This window comes from Mobula hypostoma, chromosome 1 (assembly GCF_963921235.1).
Source record: "Mobula hypostoma chromosome 1, sMobHyp1.1, whole genome shotgun sequence".
Classification (NCBI taxonomy): Eukaryota; Metazoa; Chordata; class Chondrichthyes; order Myliobatiformes; family Myliobatidae; genus Mobula; species Mobula hypostoma.
The window spans coordinates 227,295,855-227,312,612 of NC_086097.1; the positions used below are offsets into that span (position 1 = coordinate 227,295,855).

Here is a 16,758-nt window from a genome sequence, read left to right on the forward strand (position 1 = left end):
GTCTATGGTTGGTCCCGCGACCAGACCTCCAAAACTCTCACCAACTTGTGGGGGCACACCGCTTCTCCAGGGTCTCGTTATCTCGTGGTGTCGTGGTGTGTGCTTGCCTTAGTGAACCTGTTCCTTTTATCCCCCTGCTGGGGTATCGCCTGTCCATCAAACTTCAAACAGTTCAGGTTCAAAGCAACCAGTCTAAACAATACTCGGACCTGTGTTTCTTTTCGGTAATCTCTCTCATCTCCCTCTGATTAGCATTTTGAATGTTTCCCCCATTTGTCTCTCTCTTATCTCTCTTCTCGGCATCAATCTTCTGATAACTTGGTATCTTGTCACAATATCTCGTCCGGTCTTGGTGACTTATTGAACTTGATGCTTTCCAAAAGCTCCAACATATTCTCTTTCTTAATGTCGATACGCTCAAGCTTTTCAGTCCACTGTGAGTCATCTCTACAATTGCCAAGGTCTTTTTCCAGGGTGACTACCTCCCTGTAGCTCTTATCTGTCACTTCCTCATTCTCCTGTATGAGCTGAAGGTCATCCAGCTGCAGCTACAGTTCCTTAACACAGTTTTTAAGGAGCTGCAGTTTGATGCTTTTCATGCCAATGTAGTTATGAGAGAGACTAGAGTTCTCCCAGAGTTCCCACATCTTAAACAAAGAGCATACCACCAATCCTAGATCTATTCTCAATGCACCAGCTATGTACTTATTAACTGAAAAAGAGAAAAAAGACATACTAGAAACTTACTTAGATATTCCACCTGTTCTCACTGAAGCCTACAGAGCCAAAGCCTCCCTCTCTAACCTTGGCCCATTCAAACAATAGGCGCTCCCACAATTGCTGACACTTCGCTTTGTTTTATTGACCCTTGCCAAGTTACTAATAATTCAAGCAATGTCCCACTCAGCAGACAAGTGCTAATAGGCCCTGCTTACTTTTTAAAATTGAAGTGTAAACTCTAAAGGAATTATTTCCCGCTCTCTGTGATCTCCTGCTCGCTTTTTAAAACGGGCACAGAAACTCCATAAGAAACTGTCTCCAATTCTCTCTGCCAATTCCCACTTCTTGGGTGATTCAGTCAAGATGGTTAGGTAACAGAGGCGTGTGTACTTTTTAATATTCTTGAAGGAATGAAGATATCACTGGGAGATATCACTGGATATCACTGGGAGAATATCACTGGAATGATGGATATCACTGGGAGACATAAATTCTAGTGTCTGGCCGTTATTGGTAGGATTTGATGGAGGTATGAGGAACTGAGCAATGACAGTGCCTCGATTCATTTGATGTGATATGGCATTTAAAGATGTATTTACTTTGTCTAATTGTGTAAACTGTTGAAGCTCTTTATGGCACCACTCGTGATATTGATATTTTTATTTATATTTTTGCACTGCTCCTCATGCCTTTTAAATAGTTTTCAGGAGGATCTCCTGAAACACAATGATTTGGGCCATCTCTCATTTCGATCTCTTACAGCAAGACTTCCAGTCCAACATTACAACGCCTTTGGAGCGCATTCTGTCACCAGTGTGGGGATTTTTCACTTTTCCCCAGGTGACAATCATCTTATATATGATTGCTAGTGTAATGCAGGTAAATCAAGTCTCCATACACCTTCCTCATTCCCACCCCACCCTACAATTTGGACTGGTCAGGTTTAGCTAAACACAGTGCCATTGCACGAACAAATGAAGATGTGCCACGGTAGTGCAGTATAGCGGTTAGCGCAATGCTATGATATCGTGGGCTTCTGGAGTTCCAGAGTTCAATTTCAGCACCATTCCATAAGGAGTCTCTGTATGTCCTCACCATGGAATGCTTGGGCTTCCTCCAGGTCCTCCAGTTTCCTCTCACAGTCCAAAGATGTATTGGGTAGGTTAATTGATCATTATAAGTTGTTCCGAGATTAGTTTAGGGTTAATCGGATTTTTGGGGGTTACTGGGGCAGCATGGCTCAAAGGCCATGTAAGTAAGGCCAAAGTAAATAAATAAACCATACACATTGGGGATAACACCAGCAAAAGCTGCATTAGAGGTTCCAAATAATCACATATAGTGATCCCTGTGAACATTCTTCAATTTAGCCTCTGGAGATTAAAATAAGAATTTATGGAATTGATCTGGTTTAAGATACAACAGATGACCAAGCTTAGTACAGAAAGGTCAAACAAGTTATTAAAAATGAAATGTGAGGGACAAAGTGAGCGTTTGAACCTAAATTAGCTGAGAGTATAAAATAAAATCCAAAAATCTTTTTCAGAAAAAGGATTTTATGAAGGTCAACGATATTGCTCAGGTACTTGATTGAATAATTTGTATTTGTCTTCACGAAAGATGGAGATGTTTCCATTGCCATGTTGGAGAAGAAGACAGCCCAGAAGAGGGATACTGGAAAAATAGTTAAAAGATAGACAATGCTCAAAGTAGAAATATCTCCAATTGGACTTTCTCAGAGTCTAATGTGGAATGTGAAAATAAGAAAAGTTTGAGAGTCTTTGACTTCAATCTTCCAATACAGTCTAAATATGGGAGTGGAGCCAGAGGAATGCAGGCTTGGAAATATTTCATGTCAACTCAGAAAAGAACAAGTCAACTTGAAACTGAGGTCCTCATCTCTCAAGCTCAACTATTGGCTGCACCTTTGCCTCCACAGATGCTGCTTGACCTGCTGAGTTCTTCCTGAGATTGCTATTTGCTTTAAATACAGGCATGTCGGTATGCAGATGTTTGAATGTGACAGGGCAACTTGAAATGGTGAAATGAATCCTTACTTTCAATAATATAGTTCAGGAAAGAAATGTAGTTATGCTAAACCTTTGATAACATTGATCAGGCTTTAACAGGTGATTGCACTTTATGAAGAATGACAGGACCTTGGAGAGACTGCTAAAAAAGTCACTGAAAGGATTTCAAAGTTTTGTGCAGAATATAGTGTTATTACCCTTTCAGTAGAGAAGATTGACAGCAGTCTTTAAAATCACGAAGCATTTTGATAGAGAATGTGAGTAATTGCCATGGACAGGAAGGCAAGTAAATACAGGATTTATATTTAAGATAATTGCCAAAGGTGTCAAAGCATCATTTATGCAGCACTTTCTTTTGATTTAGTTTTACCACCTGAAAGCATAGCAAAAGTTTATTCCGTGATAACTTACAAGAGTGAATTTTTAAAATAATTGAAGGAGAGAAGTTTGAGTTCTCACAAGAAAAGACCAAGTCAATGGACCTGAGACAAGATAAGCTAAATGGCTTCCATCAGTGCTAGATTATTCCCCCAAGAGTATTCCAAAGGGCAGTGAATATTTAATGGAATGACTTAGTAGAAACACAATCAGTGGTCAATTTATATCATACTTTATCTTCAACTTATTAATTAAATAAAAATATTGACCACTTAATCCAATTATATTTCAGTAATTGAAGAAATTAAAAATTAGCACCTACAAAATATATTAGTTAAAGAAAAGAAGTAGTCTTTGAATCCAAGAGGACTGGATTAAAATTTATGAAAGAAATATAAGGAAGAGATATATTGTGCCTTTGCTGAAATACATTAATAAAATAAGATCAACAGGAATCAATTATGCAACGGCCGTGAGTGGATTGGGAATATTTTCAAATCTATTTATGTAATGGCAGAGATTTTTAAATAATTTTATAGGATAGATATAGAGAAGGTTTTTCACAATCATCAAATCCACAGTACATAATTGATGGATTTTCTGGAAACACAACAGACCGCAAAAGAGTCAATCCAGAGTGCTGGAGGATTAAATGGGTCAAGCAACATCTGTTAACGCTCAAGACCCTGTGTCAGGACTGAGTGTAGAGGGGAGATTACCATTATAATAAAGAGTTAAGGGGGGAATAGTGAAGCAGTGGCTGGCAGGCTATAGGGGGAACCAAGGTAAGGAGGTGAATGATGGGCAGCTTGAGCCAGCAATAGAGATGGAGGCATGAAGGAGATGTAGAGACACATGAGGCTGCAGTTGCTCAAGTTTGCTAAGTTAGGAAAGTGTTAAGTGGAACAAGATAAGAGAAGGATAATGGAACCAGTCTGGAGAGGAGCTAGGATACGCAAAAAGGTTGGACGAAGGGTGGTTTGGAAAAGGGGTATGAGAGATCCCAGATAATTAGAAGGAGAGAGAAAGGGTTACCTGAAATTCAAAAATTCTATGTTCATACCATCAGATTATAGACAATCCAGGTGAAGTATGAAGTCTTTTTCTTCAAGTTTGTGTTTGGCCTACTTCTTGCAGTGAGGAAGACTGAAGACAGACGGGAATGGGAATGAGGGTTGAAGTGGCATGCAGCTGGAAGACCAAAATGGCTATTGTGAACAGAGAAATCATGTTCCACAATACAGTTATTTTGTCCATGCTAGGTCTCAGCAGTGTGGAAGAGGCTACGTCAAGAATGCTGAATGCATTAGGCATGTTTGGAGAAGGTGCCTGTGAACCACTGCCTGTTCTGGAAATGCTATTTAGCTCACTCGATGGTAGTGAGAACTGAGATGTAGGGATGTCTGTTGCACTTCCCATGGTTGCAGGGGAATGTGTTAAAGCACAGGAATGGATGAATGGAAGATGGAAAGGGATAATTGGAACTGCTGTTAAACTAGTTCACTTCAGCAAAGGACATTTATGTCTCCAAATATGACCCTGAGATTAATTTTCTTGCAGGTATTCACAGTAAATACAAAGAAACACATTAGAATCAATGTTGGATAAACAACCAATTTGCAAAAGACAACAAACTATGCAAATACAAAAATTAAATAATAACACCAATAATTATTATTATAATAAATAACTAAGCAATAAATATCAAACACATGAGATGAAGAGTCCTTGAAAGTGATGGATTGTGGGTACAGTTCAGTGATGGAGTGAGTGAAGTTATCCCCTGTTGTTCAATAACTGTTCCTGAACCTAGTGGTGTGGGTCTTGAGGCTTCTGTACCTCCTTCCTGATGGCAGCAGTGGGATGAGAGAATGGCCTGGATGGTGGAGATCCTTGAAGATGGACGTTGCTTTCCTGCAACAGCTCTCCTTGTAGATGTGGCTCAATAGATGGGAGGGCTTCACCCATAATGGACTGGGCTGTATCCACTGCTTTTTTGTGGCTTTCTCTTTTAAGAGCATTGGTGTTTCCATACCTGGCCCTGATGCAACCAATCATGATATTCTCCACTTCTCATCGATGGTAATCCATCAAAATTTTAGACAATGTGCCAAATCTTCACAAACTTCTAAGAAAATTGAGACGCTGCAGTGCTTACTTTGTAATGGCAGTTACACGCCGGACCCAGTAAAAGATCCTCTAAAATGATAACACCAAGGAACTTAAAAGTTGCGGAGTTTCTCAACCTTTGATCCCCCAATGAGGACTGACTCATGGACCTCCAGTTTCCTCCTCCTGTAGTCAATAATCAGCTCCTTGGTCTTGCTGACATTGAGTGAGGAGCTGCTGTTGTGGCACCACTCAGCCAGATTTCCATTCTCTATGTTGATTCATCACCATCTTTGATTCAGCCAATAACAGTAGTGTCATAAACACTATTACATACAGTATCCATCTGGAATCCACCTAAGAAGGTGTGAAGAAAAAGTTGTGTAGTTAGGTCCATTCTGTGCAATGGTATTGAAATGATGCTGCTATTAATAATACTGGGTCAGGAATGATTTCGGAGTGTGTTAGAAGTTCACTGCTCTGAGTGTAATGACAAAGGATGTGCACCTTATGTGGCACGGAAATATTAAGAACTTAAAAGTGTTCCAACAATAGTCTTGAGATGTGAGAGCCTTTGGAGAGTGACAGAAATGTACAGAACTTAGAGGAAATGATTACTAAGTATGGTTACTGGGAAAAAAGGATCTTGGAATGGTAGCAGAGCAGAGGTGATTCATTGCACTATATTTGAAGCTCTTGGAAACATTAGGATATCAGGACCGAAATGTTGTAAACTGAATTGTTAAAATTAAATCATCGTAAAGAAGCACAGTAGGAAATAATTGTATCAGTTACAGGAAATGTCACCAATTTTTATTCCATACTATTTATTTATGCTTTATTGTTTAGATTGCAGAAAAAGATGAAGAAATTCTACAAGTCCAGTCATGCTTAACACAGTATCGGATCAACCATGGTCATTCCAATGAAGAATATGATGGACAGGTTGCTCTTGTTAAACACCTAGAGAAGGTCAGTTTTGCACTAAACAACTGAATAATAAAAGAGAACCAATAAAGAATTGAACTTTATTTTAGCTACACAATACTATTAGTAATTTATTGTAGCTTCCACTCTAAATAATAGAGGATAAACAAAATAATAGAAGGTTACATCATTTCTAACTAAAATGTATTCATTAAACCACAGGTACTTGCCCAGACTTTCGGATTATATGACCAGTGAGGGTTCAAGTCATGATAAAATTCTGTGTCCGATTCATAAATGTTCTTCTTTAGGTGTGTCATTCATATTTAAATTATTCTAGAAATGTTTTCTTTAAAACTGAATTTCCACTAGGGAGTGCCTCCTATTTTTTCATATAATTCTTCTAATATCTGTTTCATTTAAAATGTTTTTTGCTTCTTTAGAGACATATAAAAAATAGCTAACTTTGAGTCAAGGATAAACACAATTGATTTGAAACTGCTATTTTATCTTTCCAATATTGGTTTTAACTCTTTGAAAAGGATACATTGTGACACATTATTTTTTGACATCAAAACCTGTTCTGGGCAGTCTTCTGATGAGAACTTTTTTTCCTTGGCTCCATGAGAGCTCTGCATGGAAAGGATATGAATAGTTTCAATGTGATTCCAACAGGGTATAGACTAAAATATAGATGGATTTATAAGGCAGGCCAGTTTATCACGATGCTCACAATCGACATTGTTATGATCTTGCACTTTATTGTTAATCTGCACTGCACTTTCTCTGTAGTTTTTATACTTAATTCTGCATTGTAATTGTTTTACCATATTCTATCTCAATGCATCATGAACAGTATATAAGACAAGCTTTTCACTGTATATATGTACCAATAATAAATAATAAACCAATACCAATACCAGAATAAAAAATGGTAGCTAAATTCGCACTGCTGGCCACTCTTGGTATGTTACATCCTTGTATCAGCATTAAGAAATACTTAAGTACAATCTGATATAATGTGCATCTCATGCAAAAATGAGTCTCACATCTAAATTCTCATTTCTATAATAAATATAGTTTGAATATGATTAACTTGATAATATTCATTGGAGTGAGATTGAGCAGTAATACAAACCAGCCCGTCATTTTATATCCTGTTTCATTTTCTTTCTCTTTGAATTACTCTTAAATAGTAAAGTAAATCAGGCAGAATATAAACTCTCCGGCCGATACATGGTACATGATTTGCGTCTTCAAATCTGACCTTGCTGTTTAAGTAAAATAAAATTATAGAATGCATGAGACAATAATGAGTCACTTAAGGGAATTTTATATTTCTGGAACAGGCATATGAGTAATTTTATCAATTTGGCAAGCTTTATACAAACATCACTTAACAAGTGACTATTATGTACTTATAAAAACAAAGTCATTTATTACTCATAATCAGCTGTACTTTTATAATTATCATGTACTAATTCTGATATTTTACACATTATTATTCAGAAAATGGGTTTGATTGTCCCTTTGTTCTGTTTTAACCTTCATGTTTTATCTTGTGTTTGCCAGGAACTTGAATTGATGAAAAGTACTTGTAATGAAAAAAATAGTAGAATTGGAGAATGTGAACAAACAATACTTGATCTCAGAGAAGAAATAACAAAATCTGACAATCAGCAAAAGAATTGTGTCCTTGAAGTGGAAAAACTTGAACAAGCTTTGGAAAATCTTAATCTGAATGCAGCAGATTCCGAAAATAAACACAAGCTGGAACTTGTACAACTGCAAAAGCAAATTACCCAACTCGAAAGCAACCTCGCAGATTCCCAGAAAAGCTGCAACCAAATGCATCAGGTCTGTTGACATGTTCGCTAATGAAAATTCTTCAAATACTCACTGAAACTTTAGTGAAAGACCAATTTCCCTGTAATTTTGCAAATCAGTGCTGAAGTTTCAATGATTAATCAGAAGAACCCTCAAGAGTATTTGCAATAGAATTGATTTTTCTAACCCATAAGCAAAAAAATGATATAATTTCAAAGGCAAAATAAATGTGTTGCCTCTAATACAGTTAAGGTTGGATAATGATGAAAATTTAGCTGGTGTATCAGCTACATTATTAGTTATTCATTCCCTGGCTTCCTTAGTTGTTGGGCCAGATCTTGCTAGCTCAATACCTCACACCTCACACAGTGTTGCTTCCTGCTACAACCCATCCTGACTCTTAATTAATCCATATATTAAAGGCCAATGTTCTAAGCCTCACACAACACCTTGGTCTCAGCCAATCTGCATGCAACGCCAGAGACTCAAGTAGTTCAGTCAAATACAGAGCTTTGATTTGGTACATGCCATTTAAACATCAGCAGCAAGCCAATATTTTTACTGAGGTTTAAAAGAAACATTACTTTTTGATGCTTGAACCCTGTGTAATTAGATGGAAAATGGAAAACCTACAACATCTGTAATCGAAGATCCCCAGCATCCATATCATGCCCATCATCTCAGCTTCCATTAGACGAGAGATACAGAAGCCTGATATCCCACATCACGGGTTCAAGAACAGCCGTTCAATCATTCAGTTCTTGAGCCAGCCTGCGATACACTAACCCTACCTCTCTAACAGCAATATAATGACTACTTGCACTACAAATGGACGTGGAATTCTGTTCAATTTGTTTTTCTCCTTCTAAAAATTGTGTATAACTTATGTTTAATTTATGTTTTTTTCCCTTATGAATGCTGCTCATGATGCTGTGTGCCTGTGATGTTGCCAAAAGTAAGTTTTTCATTGCACCTGCGCATGCGTTTACTTGTGCATACGACAATAAACTCAACTTTGACTTTGACAACACAATTGATAGCCAGTTTTGAGCCACAAAATCCATTATGAATATGACCCATTCAATTTAGTCATGAAGCCACACAAGGAATTGAAGGATGCAGTCAATATGAAAATGAGGTAACAGAACTATACAGCAATTAATTCTGCTAATAGTGTTACAGAAAGATGCATCTGTAATAGGTAGATTGGTGAGGATGAAATCAGGTACATTTATCCCACATGTTGGTTTGCTCATCACCTGCTGAGGAGGTATTCTGAATGCCAGACGAGACAGTTGAGATGCTTGTGGATCAGTTTCCTACCCAGCATGCATTCTGCATCTTTGGTAGATAGTAATCAAGTTGGGCACGTGGGCACATGGCCAAGTGGTTAAGGCTTTGGACTAGCTACCCGAAGGTCGTGAGTTCAAGCCCCAGACGAGGGAACGTATTGTGTCCTTGAGCAAGGCACTTAATGATTGCTCTGCGACGACTCTGGTACCAAGCTGTATGGGTCCTAATGCGCTTCCTTTGGATAACATTGGTGTCGTGGAGAGGGGAGACTTGCAGCATGGGCAACTGCTGGTCTTCCATACAACCTTGCCCAGGCCTGCGCCCTGGAGAGTGAAGACTTTCCAGGCGCAGATCCATGGTCTCGCAAGACTAACGTATGCCTTAATTAATCGTTGAGATTACCTTGCCTCCGTTTGATCTGATGTCATGTAACATCATGGGATCCAAAGGCAATTTGGAAACACCATTCCTCCTGAAATTTATACCACTGAGCAAAAACTTTGATTGACCTACCCTCCAGTTGGACAGCCCACAGCCAAGAACTGTGATGCAAAAGTTACTGCAGTAATGCAAAATTTTGGAAGACTTCTCCATGGTATATCATGTATAGTAAACTAAATTTTGAAACAGTCAATTAGACATAGTTTGAGCACTGGGTATTTCTCAGATGTTTAGCACTGAATTCAAAGGTGTAATAACAGAGTGTCACATTGCCATGACTGACTTGAATGAGTGTGTGTGGGCACGTACGCACGGGCGCCCTTAACTCCTGGTGGAGTCTTCAGGGCGCCGTTATGACAAGCTTTGCACCGATCTTTTTGGTATGCTCATCGTTCAGCGTGTCTTGGGCATCTGAAATCTGGCGGAGCCCATCCCCCTGGTTTTTTTTTTAACGAGGTCGAGTTGTTAGCTCGACACTCAACCCAGGTATGGATGGAGAGCGTGCAAGGGAGCCAGCTGGATTCGAACTCGGGGCCTCTCACCCTGAAGTCCAGCGCTGATGCCTCTACGCCACCAGCCGGCATGAATAAAAAAGAACAAAAGTTTGCTCAGTTACACTTACTAATTTTAAAAAGAAGGGTTGGACCATGAGTTGTAGAACATGGGATTGATGGAAGGATATTTCAGAAAGCAAAGAGACTCTTCCACTGTTAATTTAGCTAAAAGTGATCTGTACTTTTGAACCCATTAAACAACCCATTGTTGTTTAAAATTCCTTGAAACCATTATTAATAAAAATATCTACCTTTTGTTTCAAAACAAATAGTTTACACAGTGGTCACATTGCATGAAGCAATAAAAAAATGACATGAATAACTTTATGGATATCAGCTGAACAGTTGTCGGGTTTTGGTGGACTCAAGTGGATACTTCTTCACCAGGATTTATTAGGGAGCACAAAGGCAACAGTCTTTCAAAAACAGAAGGCAGGCACGAATCTGAAATGGCAGGCAGAGGTCTTACCAGGAAGGGCGGTCAGGCGAGGGCAGACAATCCAGAGCGCACAGGCAAAAATCAGGTCTAAGAATGGGCAAAATCCAAAACACAGAATCAGGCAAAATCAGTGGGCAGAAGTCACAATGACAGGCTAGAACGACACAGGTCAGAACTGGGATGAACCAGCAGAAAATGCTGTCTGTCTGTCTGTATCTTGTTTTACGGCGGTCAGCATCCAGCTTAATGGTGCATTACCACCACCCTCTGCTCCGGAATGTGCACTAGACATATATTCTAAATCCCTTCACCCAATCGCATGCGCACGCACACAAAAACCTACACTTTACCCTCCCATCTTTGACCATCCTAGTACCCTATTCCTGTTTATCCGTCATATCCTATATAAAAAAAACCCTGTACCCCTTAAAAATGCTAAGCGGAAAATGCAGGTCAAGGCAGGATTTAAATGGACAGGATAATGAGTAAAAATTAGAAACAGGTGGGTGCAAATGAGGAGACAAGCAGGTAATTGGAAGAAGTCAGAAAAAGAAAGGGGCTGGGCCAGAACCCACATGGCCAGGTGAAAGAAAACAGAAGTTAAAGACTGTAGTGATCCACAGCTACTAGCAGAGGCCCTTCAACCCAGTGTTCAGGCCGGATCCTTAACAACGGTACATATTGAAAAAAAATCCTCTGTTGCTCTTTGAATTGTACAATGGAATATTTTCCATCCACCTGAGTGGTTAGCTGGGATCTTGGTGTAATATCTCATCTTAAAGCCGGTATTTCTAAAAGTGTAGTATTCTTTCAACATTGATGTTTTGAGTTTTGAATTATGTTGGGGATGAAAGAGTTAAATTCCAAATATTCATAAACATAGAGTATGAGGGAGTATGCTGAGGCTAATCAAGAAGAGGTTTACAACTTTATGTGTTTTGAATCATTTGCAAGATAACAATTACAAATTTTCTTGACTGTAGTTTTTATTGGATATTGATATCACAGAATGATATTAACAGCTGCTGAGTGGAGTACTGTAATAGTACAGGGTCGACGAGCTGAATGGAATACATTTCTTAGAAAACCTACAGCACAATAAAGGCCCTTTGGCCCACAAAGCTGTGCCGAACATGTCCTTAACTTAGAAATTACCTAGGGTTACCCATAGCCCTCTATTTTTCTAAGCTCCATGTACCTCCCCAGGAGTCTCTTAAAAGACCCTATTGTATCAGCCTCTACCACCGTCGCCGGCAGCCCATTCCACACACTCACCACTCTCTGCGTAAGAAACTTACCCCCGACATCTCCTCTGTACCAACTTAAAACTGTGCCCTCTTGTGGTAGCCATTTCAGCCCTGGAAAAAAGCCTCTGACTATCCACACGATCAATGCCTCTCATCATCTAATACACTTCTATCAGGTCACCTCTCATCCTCCGTCGCTCCAAAGAGAAAGTTTACTCAACCTATACACATAAGGTATGCTCCCCAATCCAGGCAACATCCTTGTAAATCTCCTCTCCACCCCTTCTTGGTTTCCACATCCTTCCTGTAGTGAGACAACCAGAACTGAGCACAGTACTCCAAGTAGGGTCTGACCAGGGTCCTATATAGCTGCAACATTACCTCGCTCCTAAATTCAATCCCACGATTGATGAGGGCGAATGCACCGTATGCTTTCTTAACCACAGAGTCAACTTGTGCAACAGCTTTGCGTGTCCCATGGACTCGGACCCTAAAATCCCTCTGATCCTCACACTACCAAGAGTCTTACTATTAATACTATATTCTGCCATCATATTTGACCTACCAAAATGAACCACTTCACACATATCTGGGTTCAGCTCCATCTGCCACTTCTCAGCCCAGTTTTGCTTCCTATCAATGTCCGGCTGTAACCCCTGACAGCCCTCCATACTATCCACAATACCTCCTACCTTTGTGTCATCAGCAAATTTATAAACCCATCCCTCCACTTCCTCATCCAGGTCATTTATAAAATTCATGAAGAGTAGGGCTCCCAGAACAGATCCCTGAGGCACACCACTGGTCACCAACCTCCATGCAGAATATGACCCGTCTACAACCACTCTTTGCCTTCTGTGTGTAAGCCAGTTCTGGATCCACCAAGCAAGGTCCCCTTGGATCCCATGCCTCCTTACTTTCTCATTAGGCCTTGCATGTGGTACCTTATCAAATGCCTTGCTCAAATCCATATACACTACATCTACTGCTGTACCGTCATCAATGCGTTTAGTCACATCCTCAAAAAATTCAATCAGGCTCATAAGGCATGACCTGCCTTTCACAAAGCCATGTTGACTATTTCTAATCACATTATGCCTCTCCAAATGTTCATAAATCCTGCATCTCAGGATCTTCTCCATCAACTTATCAACCACTGAAGTAAAACTCACTCTCTAGAGTTTCCTGAGCTAACTCTACTCCCTTTCTTAAATAAGGGAACAATATCCGCAACCCTCCAATCCTCCAGAACCTCTCCTGTCCCCATTGATGATGCAAAGATCATCACCAGAGGCTCAGTAATCTCCCCCCTCGCCTCCCACAGTAGCCTGGGGTACATCTCGTCTGGTCCTGATGACTTATCCAACTTGATGCTTTCCAAAAGCTCCAGCTTATCCTCTTTCTTAATATCTACATGCTCAAGCTTTTCAGTCCACTCCAAGTCATCCCTATAATCGCCAAGATCCTTTTCCGTAGTGAATACTGAAGCAAAGTATTCATTAAGTACCTCTGCTATCTCCTCCATTTCCATTCACACTTTTCCACTGTCACACTTGATTGGTCCTATTCTTTCACATCTTATCCTCTTGCTCTTCACATACTTGCCTTGGGGTTTTCCTTAATCCTGTCTGCCAAGGCCTTCTCATGGCCCCTTCTGGCTCTCCTTATTTCATTCTTATCCTCCTTCCTGCTAGCCTTATATTCTTCCAGATCTCTATCATTACCTAGTTTTTTGAACCTTTCATAAGCTCTTCTTTTCTTCCTGACTAGATTTACAACAGCCTTTGTACACCATGGTTCCTGTACCCTACCATCCTTTCTCTGTCTCATTGGAACGTACCTATGCAGAACTCTTGCAAATATCCCCTGAACATTTGCTACATTTCTTCCGTACATCTCTCTGAGAACATCTGTTCCCAATTTATGCTTCCAAGTTCCTGCCTGATAGCCTCATGTTTCCCCTTACTCCAATTAAACTCCCAATAATTTCTTATGCTCCATCTTGGCCATTGTTAACATCATGTGCTTTTGAAAGGCTTCTTTTGTTTAAAGTTAGTGGATAAAGTGTATTTAATTTCTGTTGTGATAGGCAATATGGGAAAGAGATGACCTTCTGCAGAAACGAGAAGCTGAACTCCTGGAGTCCCAAGAAAATGTCAGAAAGAAAATGTCAGAGATGAAGGTTTTGGACAACATCGTGACAGACCTGCAAATAAAACTGCAGAATTTGCAGTTTCACAAGATTCAGACTCAAAATGAAAATACAATACTAAGAGCTGAAATTCAGCAATTAAACCAGGAACTGCAGGGACTCCATCAACAGTACAGAGAGAAAGGTAAACTTTATTTTTCTAAAATAAGATACATCACGGTACAAATAGTTCATTAGCTTGCCTTGCTATAGTTTTGAAATATGTAGTAATTTATATACGACATGAAGACTTCATGTTGATTATGACAATTATGCCTAGTGGTCACTCGCATTATCAATTGGCTATTTTAATTAATTCCCTTTTAAGTATGTGCATACTCAAGATTTGTTACAAAAAGATATTGACTTTTATCTAAAGTTAGTTGAAGTATTATATTAAACTCAGGTGGGGGTTCGGAGTTTTAACAGAGGTTATATTTTGTACTTCACACATGGAGACACACTCAAAATCTCTTAGGAAAAAAATATATTAAGAAAACACATGGGATCTTGCAGATGCTGGAAATCCAAATTGTAAAATTGCTGGAGGAACTCAGCAAGTCAGGCAGCATCTATGGAGAGGAATTTACAGTTGATGTTTCAAGCTGAAACCTTCATCAGGACAGATAAATAAACAAATCTAGTTTTGTGGCTGCACTGACCACTGTGACCATATCTCTATATTTTTCTGAAAAACTGAAACAAACACCCAATCATAATAGGCATTATAAAAGCAGATGCTTCCACTTCTTCAGTCGAAAACTAGCATTCACTGAATCCACAGCAGTTGCTATAGTAGTTGTACTTGCTTTGGAGATTTTGTACAGTTGAAAGAATCAATAAGTTACTGCACTTCAGAATATTGCTTACCTCAATCGATTGTTTCAGTGTCAATGTCTGTTCCTCAGTAAAATGTTGAGTACGTAGTAATGTACCTGCATCAGGAAGTCTGTCTTGCACCCACTATCCACTATCTGCAAGACTTGTTCCTACTCCTTTGATTTAGCGTATGGTGCATGTTTAACTAAGCTAACAATTAAGATTTACTGCACTTGTCACATTCTATAAATAGTCTCTTACAGCTTTGATAGCATCCTCAGCTTTATTACTTGATTGTGTATATAAAGATGAAGATATCACATGTTTATAAAACTTTATCTCTGAGCAGACACTGCTAATTATTCTGTACATATATAAATTGTGATTTATTATCAATAACTAGGATGCCTAGTATGAGGGGTGATTGATAAGTTTGTACCCTAAGGTAGAAGGAGTCAATTTTAGAAAACCTAGCACATTTATTTTTCAACATTGTCCCCTCCTATGTGTACACACTTAGTCCAGCGGTCGTGGAGCATGTGGCTCCCTTCTTTGTGGAAGTGGTCCACAGCAGGGGTGATTGATAAGTTTGTGACCTAAGGTAGAAAGAGGTGAGTTATTAACTTCAAACTTTCTGCATTATCACTCAAAGAGTTGAACAAGAGCGTCTTGGACCTCCAGGTGGTCCACAACAGGGGTGATTGATAAGTTTGTGGCCTAAGGTAGAAGGAGATGAGTTATACAGCTCTCGTTACATGTATGTGCAGTTCAACTCTTTGAGTGAAAATGCAGAAAGTTTGAAGTTAATAACTCATCTCCTTCTACCTTAGGCCACGAATGTATCAATCACCCCTGCTGTGGACCACTTCTGGAGGTCCAAGACACCGACTTCTACAAAGAAGAGATCCATATGCTCTATGACCGCTGGACTAAGTGTGTAAATGTAGCAAAAACTAAATGTGCTAGGTTTTCTAAAATTGACTCCTCCTACTTTAGGCCACGAACTTATCAATCACTCCTTGTATTTTAAATCTAGCAAACAGTATTTGAAGTTCTTTGAAAAGTCCAGACACTTCAATAAAGTTAGTGTAATAATTCCAAACAGGTAGAGTAAGACAATGTAACTTGCAAAAGTCAATCCCAGTATTTGCTAAATCTCTTCACAGTATTGTGTTGAAATGGAGGCTACTTGGCAAATGTCATTGTGCAAAGCGAATAATGCATTTTGAAAAATAGTATTCAAGCTTAAATGCCAACTTTAGCCAATAGGAAAATATAATACTTTAGAAATACAATTTTTAAGCCGATAAATACTGAATGAGCAACTGCCATTAACTCTTAATACAATACAATTGGTACCATGAAGTGTTGCTCTGAATATTAGAATTTGTGTCATGATAAGTTCAAAGACAAAAGAGCGATATTAACTTGACCCTAGCCCTTTCTGGTTTAATAACAACCCACATTTGCTCCTGATGTTAATCATCTGCAGCTTTATGATTGAGCCATACTCTGGATGCACGTGAAAGACTTCCACAGTGATCAATTTCTTTCAGGCTTGTACAAAACGTTGGATATTAACCTTCGTCATGTATGCTTTGCTCAGTGTATCCCATTTGTGTACAGTACCTTCAGAGAAAACCTGTAATATCAACAGCATCCTCTGTAATCTCTTGAGTACATTATTTAGTGTTTTGAGAATAAATGTCTCTAACATTTGATTATTTGTTTCAACATTTACTGTCTCATCTGAAAATGTTCTGTTCAAGCTGACCTCAGACAA

General features: G+C 39.2%; 1 protein-coding gene across 1 annotated transcript in view; it reads left to right on the top strand.

Annotated features, from left to right (window-relative positions):
- Positions 1-16,758, top strand: part of LOC134349574 (paramyosin) — a 674,039-nt gene that overhangs the window by 409,708 nt on the left and 247,573 nt on the right. The window contains exons 14-16 of the mRNA XM_063054149.1: positions 6,087-6,209; positions 7,737-8,021; positions 14,055-14,301. Coding sequence (XP_062910219.1) covers positions 6,087-6,209; positions 7,737-8,021; positions 14,055-14,301 — 655 coding nt within the window. The remainder of the gene's footprint in view (positions 1-6,086; positions 6,210-7,736; positions 8,022-14,054; positions 14,302-16,758) is intronic.